General features: G+C 47.9%; 1 protein-coding gene across 2 annotated transcripts in view; it reads right to left on the bottom strand.

Moving 5' to 3' along the window:
- GTF2B (general transcription factor IIB) overlaps positions 1–21,531 on the bottom strand; it is a 58,236-nt gene extending 36,705 nt beyond the window's left edge. Inside the window, exons 1-2 of one of the 2 annotated variants that reach the window (XM_033916943.1) lie at positions 21,472–21,531; positions 14,209–14,315 (exon numbers count right to left, since the gene is read on the bottom strand). In XM_033916943.1, the coding sequence (XP_033772834.1) occupies positions 14,209–14,315; positions 21,472–21,488 (124 nt within the window). In that variant the 5' untranslated portion in view covers positions 21,489–21,531. Of the gene's footprint in view, positions 1–14,208; positions 14,316–16,372; positions 16,524–21,471 lie in introns of those variants that run through there. The other variant, XM_033916942.1, reaches the window with a different exon arrangement.
- Positions 21,532–24,081: the final 2,550 nt, after the last annotated feature.

The raw sequence follows: 24,081 nt of genomic DNA, 5'->3' as shown, positions 1-24,081 counted from the left end.
ATGCGCGAGTGCTTTCCCGTCCAACACAGGGTGCGTCTCCTCAGTTCAGATAACTAGCAGAGAAGCCAAGCAGGGGAGGTGGGTGGGTTGTGAGAATAGCTGCCTGCTGTCCCTGGATAACACCTGTTACGGTAAGTAACTGTGCTTTATCCCAGGACAAGCAGACAGTTATTCTCACATATGGGTGACCTCCAAGCTAACCAGAATGAGATGGTGGGAGTATTGGCAACTTAGAAGAATAAATTTTGTAATACTGTTTGGCCAAACTGTCCATCCCGTCTGGAGAAAGTATCCAGACAATAGTGAAAAGTGAAGGTATGAACCGAGGACCAAGTAGCAGCCTTGCAAATTTCCTCAATAGGTGTAGATCTGAGGAAAGCTACTGAAGCTGCCAATGCTCTGACTTTATGGGCTGTGTCTTTACTGTGAAGGGGTAATCCAGCCTGGGTATAGCAGAAAGAGATACAAGCCGCCATCCAGTTGGAGATGGTATGCTTAGAAATAGGATGTCTCAACTTATTTGGGTCGAAGGAAACAAAAAGTTGAGGAGCAGTTCTGTGTGGTTTGGTGCGCTCCAAATAGAAGGCCAAAGCACGTTTACAGTCCAGAGTATGAAGAGCTGATTCTCCGGGGTAAGAATGAGGCTTTGGAAAAAACACTGGAAGTACGATGGATTGGTTGAGGTGAAATTCTGAGACCACTTTAGGTAGGAATTTCGGATGAGTATGAAGAACCACCTTATCATGATGGAACACAGTGAATGGTGGATCAGTAACTAAAGCTTGTAGCTCACTGACTCGTCGAGCAGAAGTGAGAGCAATGAGAAATACCACTTTCCAAATGAGATACTTCAGATGAGCCTTATCAATTGGTTCAAATGGAGGCTTCATGAGTTAAGGACATCGAGGTCCCAAACCATAGGAGGCGGTTTGAGAGGAGGTTTGACATTGAAAAGCCTTTCATGAATCTGGAAACTACTGGATGAGCAGAAAGGGGTTTCCCTTCAATAGGCTGATGAAAAGCTGCAATTGCACTGAGATGGACTCGTATGTATGTAGACTTGAGGCCAGAATTGGATAAGTGCAAAAGATAGTCCAAAACAGAAGATAAGGAGGAATGCTGAGGCTCCTTATGATGAGAAAAACACCATGTAGAAAATCTAGTCCATTTTTGGTGATAGCATTGTCTAGTTGTAAGCTTTCTAGAAGCTTCTAAAATGTCTCTTACAGATTGAGAAAACTGAAGAGGGATTATGTTGAGAGGAATCAGGCTGTCAGGTGTAGAGACTGCAGATTGGGATGAAGTAGAGATCCCTGACTCTGTGTAAGCAGAGAAGGAAAAACTGGTAAAATATAAGGCTCCCTGCTGCTGAGTTGAAGTAGAAGGGAGTACCAGGGTTGTCTCGGCCATCGAGGAGCGATTAGAATCATGGTGGCATGATCGTTCGTCAGCTTGACCAGAGTCTTGAGAATGAAAGGGAATGGAGGAAATGCGTAGAGGAAAAGATTTGTCCATTCCAGAAGAAAAGCATCTGCCTCAAGGCGGTGAGAAGAGTATATCCTGGAGCAGAACTGAGGCAGTTTGTAGTTGTGGGGAGCTGCAAAGAGGTCTATCTGAGGCATTCCCCACTGTGAGAAAATATGATGAAGAGGCTAGGAATGGAGAGTCCATTCGTGAGGTTGCAGAAGATGACTCAAGTTGTCCGTCAAGCAATTCTGTGCCCCTTGAATGTAGACAGCTTTGAGGAAGGTGTTGTGACGGATTGCCCAGTCCCAAACTTCCAGTGCTTCTTGACAAAGGGAGGCAGACCCTGTCCCTCCCTGTTTGTTGACATAATACATGGCAACTTGGTTGTCCGTGCGAATGAGGACTACTGTGTCATGAAGGAGATGTTGAAAAGCATGGAGAGCTTTGAGGATCGCTCTGAGTTCCAACTGATTGATATGACACTGACGATCCGTACTGGTCCAGAGGCCTTGAGTATGGAGACCATCGAGATGAGCGCTCCAAGCGTAGGTGGAAGAGTCTGTCGTGAGGACCTTCTGATGAGGGGGCATTTGAAAAAGCAAGCCTCTGGAAAGATTGGAAGAGAGCATCCACCAACGGAGAGACTTCCTCAAAGAAGGAGTGACTGATGTGTCGAGAAAGAGGATCGCAAACCTGCGTCCATTGAGATGCCAGGGTCCACTGAGGAATTCTGAGGTGAAGTCTGGCAAAAGGAGTCACGTGTACTGTGGAGGCCATGTGACCCAGAAGTATCATCATGTGTCTCGCTGAGATGAAAAAGCGGGAAGACACTGTGTGACAGAGTTGAAGAAAATACACCAACCGCAGTTGTAGAGAAGGCAAAAGTGAACGAAGTTGAATGCAGAGAGTCAAAAACGGACTTCTCAGCTCCGTGGAAAACTAAGAACTGAGGAGACGCGCCCTGTGCTGGGAAGGAAGGCACTCGCGCATGCGCGGTGCAGGCGACTCGAAACTTCTAGTTTCTTCAAGCAAGTCTGCTTGTGAGGCGTCCGCATCGGGGCTCCGTCGGATGACGTCACCCATAAGTGAGAATACCTGCCTGCTTGTCCTGGGATAAAAGTAAGCTATACTCTATGTGCATGTGACTAAGGGTAATGAAAGTTTTATATGCTGGAAGGGCATGGTTTGTTGGCTTAGTTTGGGGGCTCTAGTTCTAGGTATAAGAGTTTCATGTCCACTATCATGTTAAACACTGCAGCTAATTGCTCCCAAATTGTATCCAACTTACCATCCAGCAACCTAAGCACATAAATTGTTTGATTACTGCATCGCTGACTGCTAGCTTTTATCTGCTGTTACCTCAACTCAAAATTTTCTTCTTTTCCTTATTTTATGATTTTGAAATCTGCTTTGGATATATATCCATATACAGCCTCTTTCACCAATCTAACAAGCTGTATACTCAACAAATTAATTACAGCAACAGAATAGGGCCCGATTGGTGAGGGCACCCTAGAGCAGAGAGAATGTGTGTCATCCTCCACTCAGCACATTACAGGATGATCTCTATCATACCTCTCCTTCTTCCAACTTTCTTCCAAAATACTGTATTTTTCGCTCCATAAGATGCACTTTTTTCCATCCAAAAGTGGGTGGAAATATCGGTGAGTCTTATGAAACGAAGGTACAAATTTTGTTACCCTTCTCGCGTACCATTGTAAAACCCGCTCGCCGCGCACCTCCTTTTTAAACCCACCCTTCCGCTGCTGCAGCACTTCCTTTTTAAATCCACCCGTTGTCGCCACACTTTCTTTTTTTTTTAACCCCTCCGCCTTTTAAATCCCCTCCCCCCCCATGGTCCGTCCGCCTGCCCAACGTCGCCATTGCTCCTGTTTACTTGGTGATCCAGTGTGCAGCCGGCTCATTTCCCTAGTGGCGAAACAAATCAGCAGCGCGGCCGTCAGGAGCAAGCTTTACGCTCTCCTGCTCGGCCCCGCACTGCTCTCCGAATGACTGCCGTAAGTTCCTGCGAATCTCGCGAGAACCTACGGCAGCCATTCGGAGAGCAGCGCAGGGCCGAGCAGGAGAGCGTAAAGCTTGCTCCCGACGGCCGCGCTGCTGATTTGTTTCGCCGCTGTGAGGATCCCAGCAGAACGAAGGCTGCAGCGGCAGGCAGGGAGGGAGCGAAGCCGGCTGGAGCTTTAGGAAAAATTTTAAAAGGTAAGGGGAGCTTGCCTGGAGCTGGTTGGCCTGGGACTGGCTGGCCTAGAGCTGGCTGGCCAGGCTGGGGCTGGCTTGGGGCTGGCTGGATGGTTTGGGGCTGGCTGGCATGGGGCTGCCTACCATTAGACGTACCCACCACTAAATGTGCCCTGTACCCTGTCCTGGCCTACCACTAGACCACCAAAGGAGGAACAGGATGCAGCGCACACCAATTTGTTCAGAATTTTTTTTTTTCTTGGTTTTTCCTCCTCTAGAGGTGGGTGCGTCTTATGGAGCGAAAAATACGGTATATATTTTAGTAGCTAACCTCTGAAAAGACTCCATACTGCTTCTAGGTTTTTGAAGGTATCATTTTCAGCATTATACATAGTACTCAGGTTTTTGAAGTTACAATTTCTAGCATTATACATAGTACTCCAAATAAAGTCTCATCGGATACTTATACAGAGCAATTTTCCTGCTGGCTATTTCTCTCCTTATGCAGTCGGTATCCCAATTTTTGCCATTATTTTTTCTACCTGTTTGTCCATCTTAAGATCAAACACAAATCACCCCCTAGTCCCACCACTTTGTGCATGGAAGTATTTCATCCTCTAATCTGTATTGGTCCCTTGGGTTTTTACAACTCAAATGCAAACTCAGGAGTCTAGAACATTATTTAAGTTTAATTAGATAGAAACATAGAAACATGATGGCTGATAAAGGACAAATGGCCCATCTACACTGCCCATCCACAATAACCACCCTCTCTTCCTCAATGTCAACAGACAACGTGCCAAAATAATGGCGACCAGAAAAGCGGCCTTGAGTGTCAAAACCAAGAAGAAAACATCTCGAAGAGGCTGAAAAGGAGCCTTCAGAAGGTTAGACCACACTAAGTTTAATTCCCTAGGAAAGGATGCTTAACCAGTGGTCAGACATGAATAGTCCCCTTCAAGAATCCTGTGACCCCCCAGGATGAGACACCAAAGACTGACACGCCCAGGATATAAAACAGGAGAGTCTGGCCACTTGGACCTTAAGAGAAGCCACAGAGAGGCCTTTATCCGACCCAGTCTAAAGAAAGGCGAGAATTAGAGAGATCGGAGCTGAATAAGGGTCCACCTGGTCCTGGGCACACCAATGCTGGAAGGCCTTCCACGACTTAGTGTATGCTAACACCGTTGATGGCTTCAGAAGAGCTTCAATAACCTTGGCAGAATATCCTTTATGCTCCAAGACTGCAAAGGTCGGAGCCTTGGCGGTTGAGGGGGACTTCGAGGCCGAGGACTTTAAGGCCAAGGCACTTAATACCGGTGCCGAGGCCGAGCTCGAGGCCTGTCCCTCAGGATCCATCAGGCCAAAAAGCTGAAGAATCTTGGTCACCCTCCGCCGGAGAGCCCGCGGCTGCAAAATCGCACAACGCGGGCACAACTCAGCGCGGTACTCTGCACCCTGGCACTCCACACACCAAAGATGAGGATCGATGATGGAGATAATCCGGTTGCACCTAGTGCAGTTCTTGAACCTGGTGCGAGGCCGAGATATAAGAAAAAATGCGGCCGCAGCCCCGCAAGGCCAAGCGGCCAGAGCAAGACCGGAGACCCGGTCAAAAAAACACGAAAGAAATAAAGACGTGAGCACAGTGACTCAAACGAAAATAACAAAGAAAGCCAAGGTGCAAGAGGGACAACGAGATCGCGCGCAAGGGAGCAGTGCTTCTGGCTCCACGGAAAACATAGAACCGAGACCATGCTGAGGAGACGCATGCCCTAGGTTGGGCGGGAGGGGCACACGCGCATGCGCGGGCCAATCGCAAGCTTAAAAGTCTTCAAGCAAGTCTGCTTGCGAAAACGTCCGCTAGGGGACTCCGTCGGTGACGTCACCCACATGTAGAGAAAGCACAGTTACTTACCGTAACAGGTGTTATCCAGGGACAGCAGGCATATATTCTCACATGTGGGGTGACGTCATCTACGGAGCCCCAGCGCGGACAGCTTTTCAAGCAAACTTGCTAGAAGTTTCAAGTTTGCACACTGCACCACGCATGTGCCTGCTTCCTTGCCCACTAGAGGGCGCGTTCCACCTCGTGGTCTTCAGTTCCATCACTAGCAAAGAAGCCATCCCCGGGGAGGCGGGTGGGTTGTGAGAATATATGCCTGCTGTCCCTGGATAACACCTGTTACGGTAAGTAACTGTGCTTTATCCCAGGACAAGCAGGCATGATATTCTCACATGTGGGTGACCTCCAAGCCAACCAAAAAAGGGCAGGTGGGAGGATGGCAATTTATGAAAACAGATTACGTAACACCGACTGGCCAAACCGGCCATCGCTTCTGGACAAAGTGTCCAGGCAATAGTGGGAGGTGAACGTATGAACCGAAGACCAAGTGGCAGCTTTACAAATGTCCTCCATAGGAGTAGATCGGAGGAAGGCAACCGAAGCTGCCATCGCTCTGACCCTATGCCCCGTAACACGCCCCGAGAGCGGGAGACCAGCCTGAGCGTAGCAAAAAGAAATGCAAGCAGCCACCCAGTTGGACAAGGTGCGCTTGGAAACCGGATGTCCCAGACGATTAGGATCAAAGGACAAAAATAATTGAGGAACCTTCCGATGAGACTTGGTACGTTGGAGATAAAAAGCCAACGCCCTCTTACAGTCAAGAGAATGGAGCGCCGTCTCGCCAGGATGGGAGTGGGGCTTAGGAAAAAACACAGGAAGGACAATGGACTTGTTCAAGTGGAAATCCGATACAATCTTTGGCAAAAATTTCGGATTCGTGCGCAAAACCACCTTGTCATGATGAAAGACCGTGAAAGGTGGATCCGCAACCAAAGCTTGCAACTCACTAACTCTCCGAGCCGATGTGAGAGCAATCAGAAAAACCACCTTCCAAGTAAGGAATTTGAGAAGAGACATGTCCATAGGCTCAAAGGGAGGTTTCATCAGTTGAGCCAAGACAACATTCAAATCCCAAACAACAGGAGGAGGCTTCAGAGGGGGACAAACATTGATCAGCCCCTTCATGAACCGTTGCACCATAGGGTGAAGCGAAAGAGCACGACCATCCAAGTGCCAGTGAAAAGCTGAAATGGCACTGAGATGTACCCTGACAGATGTCGTCTTCAGACCTGAATTAGACAAATGTAACAAGTAGTCTAAAACCGAAGACAGCGGGACCGAATCAGGATGCAGCTGACGCGAGGAACACCAAGATGAAAATCTGGTCCACTTCTGGGAATAACAAAGCCTGGTCGAAACCTTCCGCGAGGCTTCCAAAACTTCCCTCACCGGCTGAGAAACCTGGATCGAAGTTAAGGGGAAAGGAACCAAGCAGTCAGGTGCAAGGACTGAAGATTGGGATGCAACAGCGAACCCCGACTCTGAGATAGCAGAGAGGGAAACACAGGCAGAAGCAGAGGTTCCCTGACAGTGAGTTGAAGAAGCAGGGAGAACCAATGCTGACGAGGCCACCGAGGCGCAATGAGAATCATCGTGGCGGTGGATGACTTGAGACGCACCAACGTTCTCATGATCAAGGGAAAAGGAGGAAACGCATACAGGAACCTCCCCCCCCAGTCCAGGAGGAAGGCATCCGCCTCCAGACGGTCCGGGGAGTACATCCGTGAACAATAAAGGGGTAGTTTGCGAGTCTCCGAGGAGGCAAACAGGTCCACTTGCGGAGTCCCCCAGCGGTCGAAGACCTCGCGCAGGACTCTGGAGTGGAGAGACCACTCGTGCGGCTGAAGAAGCCGACTGAGCTTGTCTGCCAAGCAGTTTTGGTCTCCCTGGATATAGACCGCCTGTAGGAAGATGTTTCGGGAGATTGCCCACTCCCAAAGGCGAAGTGCCTCCCTGCAGAGGGGCCAAGAGCCCGTCCCACCTTGCTTGTTGACATAGTACATCGCTACCTGGTTGTCCGTGCGAACTAGGACTACCTGATCGCGAAGGAGGTGGTCGAACGCACGAACCGCCATGTAAATGGCTCGAAGTTCCAGCACATTGATGTGACATCGACGGTCCTCAGACGACCACAGACCTTGGGTCCGTAGCCCGTCCAGATGGGCCCCCCACGCATACTCCGAAGAGTCCGTGGTCAGGACCTTGTGAAAGGGAGGGGCCAGAAACAGCAACCCCCCGGAAAGATTGGAACAGTCGGTCCACCAACGGAGCGATCGTTTCAAAGAAGGAGTGACCGTAATGAGACGGGACACCGGATCGCAATCCTGACGCCACTGGGAGGCCAGGGTCCACTGAGAGATTCTCAGGTGCAGTCTGGCAAACGGGGTGACGTGGACCGTCGATGCCATGTGGCCCAGAAGCATCATCATGCGCTGGGCCGATACCACCTGAAGCTGCGAGACCCACCGCCCCAGCCGAACCAAGGCCGCCAAGCGAGGCTGCGGGAGGTACGCACGCCTGCGCACAGTGTCCAGCACTGCGCCTATAAATTGAAGGGACTGGGCCGGCTGCAACTGTGACTTGGGGAAATTCACCTCGAATCCCAGTCGTTGAAGGAAGGCGATAGACTGTCGGGTCGCTGAGATAACCCCCTCCCTGGTCGTGCTTTTGATTAGCCAATCGTCCAGGTAGGGGAAAACTTGAAGCCCACGATTTCTCAGGGCCGCCGCGACCACGACCATGCACTTCGTGAAGACTCGAGGGGACGAGGCCAGGCCGAAAGGCAGGACCCTGTACTGAAGGTGCAAGTCCCCCACCTGGAACCTCAAAAACTTCCGGAAGGCAGGATGCACCGGAACATGAGTATATGCCTCCTTCAGGTCGAGGGAGCACATCCAGTCCCCTTCCTCCAAGAGAGGGTATAGAACCGGGAGAGACAGCATTCGAAACTTCTCCCGGACCAGGAATTTGTTGAGCTTCCTGAGGTCCAGTATAGGGCGCAGGTCCCCGGTTTTTTTCGGGACCAGGAAGTAGCGAGAGTAAAACCCGGTCCCCCGCTGATCTGCGGGAACCGGTTCGACCGCCCGAAGCTTCAACAGGGCCCGGGCCTCGGCCAGCAGGATGGGAAGCTGGCCCCGATTGCAAGTGGAAGGTCCCGGCGGCATATCGGGTGGCAGAGACAACAAATTGAGAGAGTAGCCCTCGGAGACGATCCGGAGCACCCAGGCGTCTGATGTTATTTCGGTCCAGGCTGGGTAAAAGGACCGAAGACGCCCCCCTATAGGCAGGGGTTCCTGAGCGGTCGCGGAGGGGGACCTGCCCCATCCGCCCAGCCCGTCAAAAAGAAGGCGCGGGCTTGGAAGGGCCCTGCGCCGGGGCTTGCGTTTGTCCCCCTCTGCCCCTCTGAGCCTGGCGTCTAGGTGGCGGTCTGGAAAAAGCCGGAGTAGACTTTTGGGGGTACCGCCTCGGGGGAGGGCGGAAGGGTTTCTGCGGCGGGGGTCTAGGCTTGGGCCGGATCAAGGAGGCCAACGAGCGCTCCTGCTCAGACAACCTCTTGGTCGCCGCCTCTAATGACTCGTCAAACAATTCGGACCCCACACAAGGCAAATCTGCAAGGCGGTCCTGCAGGTTTGGGTCCATGTCGAGGGTGCGAAGCCAGGCCAGACGGCGCATGGCCACCGCGAAGGCCGACACCCTCGAAACCAGCTCAAATGCGTCGTACAAGGCGTGAAACAGGTACAACCGCAGTTGAGACAGGTTGGACATGAATTTATCAAAACCTGCCCTCTGGGAGTCCGGTAGGGAGTCACGAAACTGAGGGAGGTCCTTCACCATACCCCGGAGATAGGAGGAAAAAGTGAAGGCATAATTTAACACCCTGGTGGCCATCAGGGAATTGGAATAAAGGCGACGGCCAAACTTGTCCAGGGTCCGGCCTTCCCTACCAGGTGGAACCGCCGCAGAAACCCGGGAAGGTTGTGACTTCTTAAGGGCAGATTCCACCAGCAAAGACTGGTGGGAGAGCTGCGCCTTGTCGAACCCCTTAGCCGGCACTGTCCTGTATTTGCCTTCCATCTTGGACGGGACGGACGGGACTGTAAGAGGGTTTGACAAATTTTTTAACCAAGTCTGCAGGAGTACCCTATTGTATGGGAGCCGAGGAGCCTCCCTAGGCGGAGTTGGAAGGTCCTGCTCCTCAAGGAACTCCTTGGAATACTGGGATCCCACCGAGAGGTCCAACCCGAGAGCCTTGGCCATGTCCTGCACAAAAACCGAAAATGAGGACGGTCTAGCAGGCGGGGAAGGAGATCTCGACTTCCTCGCCGAGGAAACAGGAGAGGCCTCGTGCGAATAATACAAGGGATCTCTCCCTGACCCCGAGCCCCACGATGTCTTCTCCACAGGCCTCGAGGGGGTAGGAGAATGCGTCCGCCTCGACGAGGCCCGGGGCGAGGACCCCGGGGTCCGGGGGACGAGAGCCCCCTCCCGTTTCCTCGGCGAGGAAGAACGGGACACCCCTCGCGCCGGGGAGCGGAGAAGCTTCGGATTGTCCATGCGCAACTCCGACACCCGCAACGCCTCGCCCCCGATCGGGGAAGACCGACCGCGCCCTCGAGGAGAACCCCGTGAGCGCTTCGGCTTCCTCGGTCGGCGCCTCGACCGAGTCCGAGTCGAGGGCGAAGACCCCCGGGAGGACCTCGAGGAAGACGACGAGGAAATGCGGCGTACCCAACGCATCCTGTCCCGGGGCCGCACGCTACGCTCCGGCTGATCCCCCGAGGTCGATTGTAAGACCGAGGCCGAGGCGGGCGGAGCCTCGACAGCCGAGACCGAGGCCGGAGGAGCCCCGGTCCCCGAGGTCGAGGGAGCCCCGGCACCCGAGGCCGAGGTCGCCGAAGCCGAGGCCACCGAGGCAACAGCCGCCGGGGTCGAAGCCCGTTGCAGCTGTTCCAGGGCCCCCGACAGCTCCGATGAGATGAGCGCTCTGAGGAGGTCCTGGAAAGCCGGGATCCCGACGAAAGTCGGGAGGTCCGAATCCGGGGCATGCTCCCTGGAGGGCGACCTCGGTCTCGAGTGTTCCCTCGGGGCGTGCGCGGGTGGAGCCCGAGGCGGGGCCGAGGACGACCCACCCGCCTTGGTCGAAGCAGAGGACGGCTTCTTTGCAGACCCTGTAGGGGATGGAAAGGAGGACTTACCCGAGGTAGTCTTCGTTCCCGAGGTCGACTTGGAAGTCGAAGGGCGAGGAGAGGCCGAGGGCCCCGAGGTCGTCGAGGCCGAGGTCGAGGCCGGGGCCGAAGCCGAGGCCGACGTCGAGGCCTTCACCACGGGGTCCGCCACAAATAACTCTGCCATTCTGGCCCTCCTGCGACGGAGAGCCCTGGGCTGAAAGGTGGAACAGCGATCGCACGAGGTGGTAGGGTGTTCCGGGCCCAGACAAATGATGCACCACCGGTGGGGGTCTGTAATGGAGAGCAGCCTCTCGCACCGGCTGCACTTTTTGAAACCCGTCACAGGACGGGACATCAACGACGAAACTGGCCGGGAACGATCGACGTCCCGCAGCCACGGCTTCCGGGAGCCCCCGGAGCCCAACGAGAAGAAAAAAATATTTTTTTTTTTTTTTTTTTTTTTTTGGAAAAGAAAAGAATAAGACACGACAAAGAAAATCGAAAAGCACAGCGCCTAAGAAATCAGACGCGGTTGTCAGGAAGCAGGCGACAAAAAAGTTTTTGGAGCTCACAATCCACAGGGCTTACTGGCTCCGCGGAAAAAAATGAACTGAGGACCACGAGGTGGAACGCGCCCTCTAGTGGGCAAGGAAGCAGGCACATGCGTGGTGCAGTGTGCAAACTTGAAACTTCTAGCAAGTTTGCTTGAAAAGCTGTCCGCGCTGGGGCTCCGTAGATGACGTCACCCCACATGTGAGAATATCATGCCTGCTTGTCCTGGGATAATATCTGCCTGCTTGTCCTGGGATAAAGTAAATGTGCAAATATGCTTCCGTGAGAACCAGAGAGGCAAGAAACTACCCTGGGGCCACTACTGCAATGACTGAAAAAAAACGGCCATCATTTTAAGGCATGGAACCTTGAGAGCCATATTCACGAGCTGAAGATCTTCTGAGCCTTTCTGGACACAAGAAAGTATGTAGAGTATCTGCCTGAGGCCAAGAGTTCAGGCAACTCTGGCTCTAGAGCTTGAATATCTTGCTAGTGCTGAATGGTGGATGGAGAGCACCGTGACTGGGCGACCTGTAAGAGTCCACGAACCAATCTGGCAGAAGTTGGGCAAATTCCAGCTTGTAGCCCAACCGAAGAAAAGCCAAGACTTACTTATCGGACGTAATGCGCATCTAGGCGGTAAAACAGACAGAGTCGGCCCCTATCTGAAGAGGAGCATCCCTCGGCCTGGCTCCATTTTGCTTCTTCAGCAAGGAGCGCAGAACTGGAGGAGGAAGGCAGGGAACATCCATAGCCATTATACAGTCTTCGGTAGTCCTGTGAAGAATTCTGCAACGTGGCACTTGCATATGGACAGGATCACTGTGAGCCATGAAATTAGAACCTGAACCCCAAGTGGGTCTGGGACTGCTATCAGGAAGAGCCTTAGGACAATGGTCCATTCTAGAAGCCATGAGGTCGTCCAGACCATAGCCAAAGATTAACTGCTCCTGCAAAAAAACAGTCCAGCTAAAGTAGCCTTGGAAGTGGAATCACCAGTCTGCTGTTTGAACCAAAGCATTCTGCGGGCAGAGATGGAGTATGCTGACACCTTTGACAAACCCGCATAAGGTCATACAACGCCTCCACCATATAACCAAAAAGTTGAGGAGGGGGAACCACCGCCTCACTCTCCAGTATGCGCATTTGAGAGAAACTGGCACGTGCGACAAAAGATGTCGCCTAAGTGGCTTTAATTCCTAAAGCAGCTACGTCAGTTTCCTGAGGACCATATCCACACAGCGGTCTGGCATATTCTCTAACACTACACCACCCACACTGGGGACAGGTGCGTTTAGCCACCTGCACCACCAAAGAAACCACTCTGGACTGATCCAAAAGTCACTGACATTCCTATGCCAGAGGATACCAGCATGACATAGCTCTAGCAATTTTCAGAGTACCCTCTGTAGAGTCAAACAGGTCCGAGACTAGAATGCACATAGCAGGGTGCCAGGAGAAGTTAGTAGACTGCAAGTACACACCACAAAGCCAGGAAGAAGTAGACAGAGCTCTCAGCTCTAGGCAACTGATGGGCCAGGTCGCCTCTAGTTCAGACTACTGACCCCGAGCTGTAGCTTGACAATAATGGACTCCCCAGCACACCAAGCTGGCGTCCATCGTCACCATTTCCCATGATGGGGGACGCTAACAGAAGCCCCTTGCTGAGACTGATCATGTTGAGCCACCAAGCCATGCTGCCCTGGTACCCGGGCTCCAACTGAGACTAACATTGTAATCCTGAGACACCAGGGACCAGCAGGTTAGAAGCAACTGTTGCAGGGGCCTCATGTGAGCCCTCATCCATGGGACCACTTCTAGTGTTGCTGCCATCAAGTCAAGGATTTGAGAATAATCTCCAGCAGTTTGGTTTTCCTGGCTTCTGGAAGACCATCTTTTGCGTCTGGATTCGTCTGCTGCTGATGACAGGGAATGTGCATATATACAGTATAGTTACTTATGTATGATAAATTTTCATCTATCCCTTTACATGCAATATACAAAATTAAACTAGAAAACACTGAACTGTTCTATATATTTAGTCTGTCTATAGTGGTTGCTCCCAGTACTTTGGAATAAATTACTATTGTCTTTGAAGGAAGCAGCCCCTTATAAGAAATTTAGGGTACTCTTTAAAGCTTACGGTGATTTGCTGTAAGACCACAATGGAGCAGTTGTATAAAACTCACATAACTGCATGCACAATACCATACTGCTTTATTAAATGTGTATGGCTAATTCTTGGGAATTTGATATTAGCTTAGTTTGGGTGTGCGGCTTTATCTTTTGGTTTAAAAACAATGACATTCCCTTCAAACTTACCTCCCCCCCCCCCTTTTTTTTTTTACAACACCGTAGCATGTTTTTTAGCACTAGCCACGGTGGTAACAGCTACGATGCTCATAGAATTCCTATGAACATCAGACCTGTTACTGCCGCAGCCGGTGCTAAAAAACACGCTATGGTTTTGTAAAATAAGGGGTTAATTTTTCAAATTTGTAAACCACTTAAGACCCTTTTTTTAGAATTAAGCAGTATAGTAAATTTAAACAGACAATATACATATTCATATACATATATACATATACATTAAACATATTCATTGTACATCTTGCAATAAAATTTGATTTAAAAGAATTTTTGATGGTTCATTTAACTATTTACAAATGGAATCATTTATCAACTGCATTAAGATCTTTCTCAACTTATTGATTATTTTGGCATTTCTATTTAAAAGGTAAGCTTAATTATAAGGTCAGTTTGACAATTTTTAATAATCCAATTAAGTACTGTATAATCCCAGATATGGCTGGCCTAGTGGCCTATTGGATTGAAATGTGCTTTGAACTCGGAAGGGGATATAGTGAATACACAATTCAGCTGAACCCCAATGAGCTAACACATACAAAAACTTACCTACTACAAGTCCACATTCAGGACAGATCATATCACCAGCTCTGTAATCCTCCACCAAAATAGCATCTGGGTGGCTTGGACATATTACTTTTGGAAGAGATTCCACCCTTAAGAAGAAGGTGAATATATAGTGTATTATATTAATTTTGTTGACTATATTGGTTATGAACAATTTTAGCACTGAGAAAGAGAAACAAGCTTTATGAAATCAGTAACCTCACATTAAAACAAATGATATTTCAAAACAGCCAAGAACATTTTAATGCACAATGATACTTTATGAATATAAAAGTAATCTTTGATATTCATAGTGCTTATAGCAAGAAATTAAAGTGAGCAATTATGCAACTCTGGAAACTGAAAGGATGTATCTACCACATTGTGTTTTCTTTTCTGCTCAGGCAAATTCACTCATTAGAATCCTGATGAACACCAAGCATTTACAGGTGCTAATTCATTTTCTAATTTTTATCCTCCTTGACTGTACTGTAACTCACATTTTAACCTAATTTTACTTCTCTAAGAGGCCCCATACCAGCCAAAATGTCGTAGTTAAAAAAATTGATCACAGAACTTCATTTCTAGTCTATTGGCATTGCCTACCAGTCTCATTTCACATTAAATTCAAAGTACTAATTCATAGTGTTCAAAGGGGAAAAGCATGTGCTCTATTTTACAATCTGCTCCAGGAAACCTCTGCACAAAGAATGGTTTCGGCAAGTGCTCATTCAGTTACTAGCAGAAATATTGCTGTGGCATTCGGTTAACTATCAGCAAAGACACTTATTATAGGGCCCATTTTACAAAGCCATGATAAGTGCACTAAAACCCATAGGAATTGAATGGGCTCTGGTGCATTTACCACAGTAACATCGCTACTGCAGCTTTTTAAAGGGGACCTTAGTGATTTAAATAGTCCATGGAATATCCTTGTACTAGACACTACGGTGACGGGACAAAAGCGCGTGACAAACGAGCGCTGACAATTGAGCGCAAGACTTCATCGTGCCGCAGGAAAACCTTCTTTTAAAGGGCTCTGACAGGGGGTGGGGGGGGAACCCTCCCACTCTACTTAATAGGGATCGCACTGCCTCACGCTGCCATCCTGGGGGGGTGGGGGGTGTAACCCCCACATTATACTGAAAACGTAACTTTTTCCCTAAAAAATAGGGAAAAAAGTTCAGTTTCCAGTTTCCAACCCCCCCCCCCCAACACCAGCACGATCACTATTAAGTAAAGTGGGAGGTTCCCCACCAACACCCCCTGTCGGAGCCCTTTAAAAGAAGGTTTTCCTGTGGCGCAATGAAGTCTTGCGCTCAATTGTCGGCGCGCCTTTGTCTCGCGCACTTAAGACTATGAACCAGACACCACAATGTCAAATTTACAGCAATTAAGTATGAATAGTGCATTACAACATTCCTTCAAATTTTGCACCATTGACACAAGGGCTGAAATTTGTCAATTTTCAGGGTCAATTAAAAAAAAAATTCTAACTAGTACCATCTGAAAGAAGAAATATTACTCCACAAGATTTATATTTATTTGTTTTGCAATGCAACCCTTAATAAAATATAAATTCACTTAAAATTGTGGGATATTGGTGTGCACTGCCCATGATATACACATATCACAAGGCTAGAAAATGTTTTTGAAACGGTTGTTGCATTGGTCCATGGTGGCTTTGCGACTACTGGTTTCCAAATGAGCAAACCTGTATCCCTATCATCATAGGGGCCATGACCAAGTGTCATACAACAACATCCACGGGTGTGTTTCTTTTCTGCAAATTCCAAGCCTGATTGAGTCTCTTAATTACAGGATCTCAAGCTTGTTTATGGGTTTCTTTTCCACAGGATCCCAAGCATGCATTATCTGGATTACTTGAACGTTCATGATACGTCATTAATCTGCAGCTGATTAATTTCAGAACAACTATACTGCTGAGCAGATGATGTCACTGATGGAGCTGGAATAACTATAATGATATGCTGCTCTGGAACCGAGCAAATACACTTCTCCCTCCTTATTCGCGGGGGTTAGGGACAAAGCCAGCCCCACAAATACCAAAAAACGCAAATAACTTTTTTCTATCATATTCGCTGTATTGTGTTTAAATCCCTCGTAAATACTGTGAAATCGCAAATAAAGCTGCCGTTTGACCGACCATGTTGAAGTGCTGAAATTTTCTCTCTGCATGCTGCTGTTTGACTGACTTTGCTGAAGCAAGTGCTGAAAAAAAGCACCAAACTTTTTCTCGGCACTCCAAGATGACGTCATTCAGTGGGTGTAGCCAGCAAGGTAAAAACCGCGAACAACCAAAGTCGAGAGTGCTGAACCTGCAAATATGGAGGGAGAAGTGTATCACTTCTTGAAGGCCAGTAAAATGAACTTGCTGAGCCATGCAGATGCATAAATCTTTTTAAAGCATCTCTGTTCAATGGAGGTTTCACATGTTTCAAATCTGTCATAAATATAAGTAATATATTGACCTGGCTGAAGGTCTTCTACTAGAATTCCTTTTTCATCACCGTCACTAACTTTGGCTAAAAATTTTTGTTGCATCATTTGAAACCCTGCTGACCTGAACTGTCATTTCATTGATTGGTAAAAAAATGATGATTCTCTCTTGTTCCTGCTAAAGCAGTGGTATCAAACTCAAACCCTTTGCAGGGCCACATTTTGGATTTGTAGGTACTTGGAGGGCCGCAGAAAAAAATAGTTAATGTCTCATTAAAGAAATGACAATTTAACTGTTAAAGGAAAGATTTATAAACTATAAAGAGTTTTACCTCAAGCAAAATTGTCATTTCTTTAATAAGACTAACTATTTTTTCTGCGGCCCTCCAAGTGCCCTATTTTTTCTGCAGCCCTCACAGTTAAAGTTTAACATATTTCCTTTCTCAGAACTGAAACATTTCAATCACTATATTGGAAATAAAATCATTTTCTCTACCTTTGTTGTCTGGTGACTTTATTTTTCTGTGCTTTTAACTATGTTTCCAGGGCCTTCTTGTCCATTGACTGTTTTTCTCTCCGTCTTCACTTTCTGCCTTTCATCCATCCATCTTTGGCATTAACTTAACATTCAATTTTTCTGCTTTCTTCTCAAAATGTACGTTTCCATGTCTTCCCTTCCCTTCCTATCTCTCTCCTTCCCTTGATGATCTGATATCTCTCTCTCCTTCCCTCCCAGTGTAACATTTCTCTTTCCCTTCCTCCTTTCTGCCCCCTGCAATCCATCTCCCTTTCCTTCATCCTTTCTGATACCCCTCCCAGTCCAACATTTCTCCCTCCTTTCCACCAGTCCAACATCTTTTTCTCTTCCTCCTGCATGCTTCTCCTCTGGTCCTCCTTCCCTCAACCAAACATCTCTCTCTCTCTATCTCCATGAGTCGAACTTTTCATTATCTGCCCTATCCCCCTTCTCCAGTGTAACATTTCTCCTTCCCTCCTTTCTGCCCTCCCCATCCATCTTGCCCTCTCCATGAGTCCAACACTTTCTGCCTCCTGCATACTTTCTCTCTGTCCTTGCCTCTTCCCTCAGTGGCATCCCTCCTTCCCACCCCCAACCCAACATGCTCTCTCTCCAAGCACCATTTCACCCTCCCCTCCAGTGTGTAGCACCTTTCCTTTTCCTCCCTTTCTGACAGGTTCAGCAGCACCTCTTCTCCCTTCCTTTTACTTCCCCCTTAACCAGCAGAACCCCTTCTCCCTTCTTTTTACTTCCCCCTTGTCCAGCAGTACCCCTTCTTCCTTCCTTTTACTTCCCCCTTGTCCAGCAGTATCCCTTCTCCCTTCCCTACTCCCCCTGTCCAGTAGAACCCTCTCTCCCTTCCTCTCCTGTCCAGCAATATCTGTATTTTGCAGCCCGCAGTCTTGTACCCAATCTCGCATCCTGGGCAGAAAGAGGCGCGCCGGCGTCAGCTGACTTGCAACTTCCTGCTGCCGTTGCGTATGCCAGGACCCCTGCCTTCGCCTATCTGGCAGATACGCGAAGGCAGGAGTCCCAGCATATGTGACGGCTGCAGGAAGTTGCAAGTCAGCTAATGCTGGTGTCTCTCTTCCTGCCCAGAGTTTGAGTTCGGGCACAAGACCGCAGGCTGCAAAATAGCACCCGGGGGGCCGCAAGTTTGAGACCACTGTGCTACAGTGTGGCCATGCTGAAATCTTTCTTCTTGCAATGCTCTTTCTTGTTCAATTTGCTCTTTGCTGATGAAAGCAAATTTAACGCCTTGGATAGTTTCATTGCAGAAGTCAGAAAAACCTTCAGGCGTGAGAATCTGGCATTCAAGTGGCTATTGCAAGCTTGCTCTAGTTACTAAGCGCTTTGTTGTACCTCCAATGCCATCACAAAAATTCCATTTGGCAGGCATTTCAAAATCTCTTATGATGGCACAAGAAAATTCTTGACATTTTTGTATTGAGCACTAAAGCTATCATTAAAGTAGTGGATGTGGCATTTCTAACTTTGAGGTGAATTTGTACATTTATGACAGTGGCATTGCAAAACCAAAAGGCATGTATCTTATAGAGTAAAATTCTCTCTTTCAAACTGTGCTGCTTTTAGGAAGATATAGGAAGACTGTTTTTATAATAGACCCTGATATTTGATGAATTTTAGCCCCTGTGTCAAAGTTGCCAAGTTTAAAGGAATGGTATGATGCAGCTATTCCTGCAGAATTGCTGCAAATTTGAGAGTGTAGCGTCCAATGCAAGGATAATCTGTGATAAACTGGTCAAAATCTATTGTAACAAACTGCGACAAATCTTAGGAAAATTCTCTTAGTACCCTGACTATTCTAAGTGCAAATTATGAACAAAATCTGAAACATGGATTGACCCAAAAGCCTCACCAATGTCCAAAAAAATGAATATAATTGAAAAATAAATGAACAGAAAAGACTGGCTCCTACCATCTCACTTGTAGAGACAACTGAAGAATTGGAGGACAGCCCAGAAAGAGCAAAAGAATGCTAATGAAGCTCCCTACAAGAATTTTCACGAGAAGGGATCGACTACCCACATGTTCAGGAATGGTGTGTCTGTTGAACTAGAAGTACGGGTTTTAGGGGAGACAGAGATGCTGGCTGAGGGGGTAGAGAAAAATAGAAATGCTGGATTGAGGAGAGGACAGGGGAGAGATGCTGGATTGGAAAGGATGACGAGAGTGAGAAGCATTGCCTGGGGAGGGATAGGGAGAGATGCTGGCTTGAGGAGGATAGAGGCCAGGGGTAAGAGATGCTGGCTCAGAAAGGATAGGGTAGAGAGGCTGAGATGCTGGCTCGGGGGGATAGGGGTGAACGAGATGCTGGCTCTGGGAAAATGAGGCAGATGGAGAGCATGAGATGCTGGCAGGGGAAGTTGAGAGAGATTTTATCTATTATAGAGAGTTACACTGGCTACCTTTTGAGGCAAGGGTGCTGTTTAAATTTGGATGTCTGTTATAAAGCAGTGTATAACATGGCTCCAGGGTATTTAGTTGGGCATTTTAATTTCTCTAGTTCTTGAAGTTCTTTACGAATATCAACAATATTTGATTTTCTATCAGTTAAGGGGGAAGCCGTTACAAAAGATTTCACAACAGATTGCTTTCATATCAGGCAGCCATGTAGGATTCTGTTTTTCACCGATTATTTTCTACTTCCACTTATGCGAATTTTAGAAAACTGCTCAAGGATTATCTATATGATGAATTTTTATAATTGGAAATTTTGATTTAATTATAGCTCGTTGTTTGATGTTCAGCAACTCCTGCTTATTGTAAACCGCAAGAGTCCACATGGTTTTGCAATATACAAGTGACATGCTATGTTTATATGTTGTGTTGGGAGAAGAAAGGGAGAGTGATAAGGGTGAGTAGGGAAGAGAAAGAGTTGCTGGCTCAGGGGAGATCCTGCACAGATGCAAAAAAACAAAAAACAGAGATCTCCTAGATGGGGACTGAGCAGGCAGGGACACTGAAACAATGCTGGGTATGGGGAGGGAAAGACATGAAGATGAAATGCTTGATGGGAAGAGAGCATCGAGACAGGGCACAGAAGGAATGCTAGACACAGGGACAATGCTTGAAAAGGGGCAATTCTGACAGATGATGGATAAGTTTCAAAGTTTATTCAAATTTGATTAATCGCTTTACATAAAATTCTACTGGGGACTGGAGAGGGCCAGAGAGGATAAGCTCAAGATAGACAGGGAGGGCCTGGAGGGGAGATGCTGGACAGAGAGAGAAGCTAGATGGATGGTGTACATAGAATCAAAATGTACAAGCAATTCTGGGAAGGTGGAGAAAAGAACAAAAGACTCTGGGGTCAAAGAAAATGGAAAAATAAAGTATCAGATCTATAACAACAAAGGCAGAAAAAAACCATTTTGTTTTGAATGTTTTAGATGGAGTATAGATAACTAGCAAAACTATTCTTTAAATTTTGACAAACGGATAATTTTACATAACTTGCTAATATTTTGTGCAGAATTTTGAATTTTGTTGCACAGTTCCGCCAGGAGTAATACAAATCCTAGTTATGTATTTGTTTGCATCTCCAAATTTAGCAGGGCCAAACGCACTAGTATATTTAGATTTAGAATCACCAGAACAACCTCAAAGCAAGTTACACCGGGTACAGTAGATATTTCAGAAACTAAATTTTCATTCTTAAAATAAAAAAGCCTAAAAGTCATGCTATGTTACAATACCCCACCAAATCCCATTCAGTGCGAGTTAAAATCAATATAGCCAATGAGACTTACTGTCTCTGCTTTTCTCCCCTCTAAAGACAAGCATAAAATTTTTATCAAGTACGACAGGCAAGTTGACTAAACACAGGTTAAAAAAACAACAACATTCGGTCACCTAAAATCAACCTAAAATCATCTAATAGTTTAATGACGGTTAGAATTATAAAGGCAAGCAATATAAAGAGAATAAAACCGCAACGAAATACTAAGTATTAAAGAAACCCAGAACGAATACGGCGACCAACTCCGTTTAAAATATCTCACCTGACAACTCAAGTAAAAGATATAACGACATAGGAAAAAGGACAGGACTCAAAGTAGCCTTCAATTCGGAGGAACCAAGGGCCCCTTCCTTCCCCTTCTTTCGCTTCCTTCTCATTGTGTCAGAGCCCAGGACTTCCTCTGCTTCACAGTACAAGACATACAGAAGCTAGGAGGACTGCCTGTCATGGGTTCCATAATGCCAACCTTTCCAACAGTAGAAGCCCCCCGTCCCCCGCTAAGCACCGGCACAGAACAGATACTCACCGGCTCGTCGACGCCATGTCGCATCCGCAGGAACTTACCAGCAGGCCGCGCGCGCGCCGCTCCTCTTATCGTTTCTCTGTCACGTGGCAGGGCGGCTTTCTACGGAAAGCGAAAGAGGCCAAACGAGGTCTCTAGAGGCGGCGCTTGCCATTGTGCGGCAGTAGACGGATGCGGTTCTGTAACTTCATATGTATGCAGCAGCGACGACTGGGAACAATGAGCCGAGACCGTTAGGATAAAGCAGAACCACCGTGCTGTCAATAACTCGTTTGCCTGGTAAACCGGCATTGTCAGAGTGAATTGCTTGGTTCCATCCAGGGCTCTAAAAGTGGCTTGGTTGAATTCAGGGCGCGAGTTAGATTGTAAGATTTTTGCCATATTAGTCAGCCTGGAAATAAAAAAATCAATTGACACAAAAAAATAGGGCGATAGCCTTTTCATTGTGCTGACAATGCATCTCTAAAAGAAGCATAAATATTCTTTGACCCCTTTCGGAGAAATGTAAAACCAGGAGCTCCGGGGTCCCGCCCCCTATGATGTGCCCCTCTCTCTTCCTGTGGGGACGGAGCCGTCAGAAAAGGAGATTCCCTGCAGAATGACAGCCAGAGGGGCACTCAAAACAGGTTGTAGCTTAGCAAGGCAGTGGGAGGGAAAATAGCAATACCGTGGATCTTAAAGGTCATTTTAAATAAGCTGGATAAACTTATATAAACTGATTACGGGGCAACTGAATGTTACTGTCTTTTAAACTGCAAAAAGATGTAGCTGCTCCTCCTTCCTCTGATGTTTCTAAACCTGCTGCAGGAGGAAATCAGCACCTTCTAGCTGGAGTCTGGACTAATGTGTGAGACTGTTCAAAAAGGTGGAAGCTGTCTTCCGCATGAAGCTACTTGTATTCAAAGGTTACAGGACTCCAAGGCAGTGATGTAGCGAGGGGTGATTGCACCCCTCTGTTCCCTCCTCTCCACCCATATTCCTTCCCTGCCCTCCACCCACCATCCTTCCACCCTCCTTTCACCCCATATCTCTTTAAATCCTCGCCAGCATCAGCAACTTCTCCAGCTTACTGTTCGTGCCGGTATTGGCTTTTCCTCGGACATCACTTCCTGATCCATGACCCAGCAGTGATTTCAGAGGGGAGCCAGACCAGTGCAAGCATCAAGCCAGAGAAGTTGCTTGTGTTAGCAAAGATTTAAAGGAAGGGGGGTATGAACTTGCCATGGTGGGGGGGGGTGGAGAGGTGCCGGCGCCCAGGGCTGTCCGCCCCGCTATAGATTATTGTCATCGGCCCATGTTCTTTGGAAGAGAGCTTTTCAATGTTAACTGAAAAGTCTAAGCCAGTGTGAATTAACTTCAGGCATCCTGTAAAAGAAGTGCAATAGCGTTTCTGCCTGCAGTCATATCGACTGCAGGGCAGTTTTGCTCTTCATTTGGCTTTGAGAGATAGCCGAGTGCCCCCTGCTCCCATCTTTATGGCTTAGCAGTGGCACTTGACCTCCTTTTATCAAGGATCAGTTGACAGAATTCCCTGGGAGTAAAGAGCAGTCTGGCCTCCTAAATGTAGAGGGTTAGGGCAGGATGCACAATGTTTGAATAGCATGGTAATAAATACCATGTTGGAAGCGATTTAAATTTATAGGATGATGCTCAGCACAATAGCATGCAAATTATATGCATGCAATTTGTGTGGAGCAGCCCTGGTAAAAGGGGGAAGAACTAGCCTAGCACCTATTCAGAAGAATAAAGGTAGGCACAGCTCTTCCCCCTTCTCTGCTCACTGCAAACCCCCCCCCCCCCAAAAAAAAAAAAAAAATTAAAAAAAAACACCTTCTCCCCTGCCTGCAATCAGCTGGCTGGCACTGGCATCATGATCAGCTGAGCTGGCAGGGGAGAAGAGAAGAGTCTCTATCAGCTGATCCTGAGCCAGTACTGATCCACAATCAGCTGAGCCGGCACCGTAGTTACAATCAACTGAGGGGGTTCCCTTTTGTGCATCATAAGGAGAGCTTATTTAAATACTAATAAGCTATGGTAATGCATTTGCATAGGGTTTTTGGTGGTTGCTAGGAGGATTGGTAACAGCACCCTTTTGAGCATCAGAGGCAGAGCTTCCATGTTCGTAAGATTGATTTAATAAGTCTTACCAGCATCAGAGGCAAAACCTCCATGTCCGTAAGACTGATTTAATCTTACCAGCATGGAAAGTCTTACCAGTATTGAGGCCTTATTAGTCTTTTAGCCTAGCTTCCTCAGTACACCACAGGAACAGCCTCCCCTGACCTCCTTCATAAATACACTGATCCTCCTTGTTTACCAAAATTGCCTCCTCACAAGAGGGACAAAGCTCATCCTCCCCCTGAGCCTTGCAGCAAAGCCCAGCCTCCTTCTTAGCATGATGTCAGAAAGAGAAAGCTAGGGGAAGTCCTGAACCAAGATCCTGCAATTCTGACCCCAGGAAAGGCTATATCCCCCTGGATTCAGCACCCTTCACCACCTAGAAGGCAAGAAACACCCATATCCTGCACTCCCACATCAAAAGTACAGGACCTGCCAGGCTATAAAGCAGGGGTCTCAAAGTCCCTTCTTGAGGGCCGCAATCCAGTCGGGATA

Source organism: Geotrypetes seraphini, chromosome 12 (genome assembly GCF_902459505.1).
Source record: "Geotrypetes seraphini chromosome 12, aGeoSer1.1, whole genome shotgun sequence".
NCBI lineage: Eukaryota > Metazoa > Chordata > Amphibia > Gymnophiona > Dermophiidae > Geotrypetes > Geotrypetes seraphini.
The sequence above is the reverse complement of the archived record's forward strand: the minus strand, read 5'-3'. Positions and strand labels throughout refer to the sequence as shown.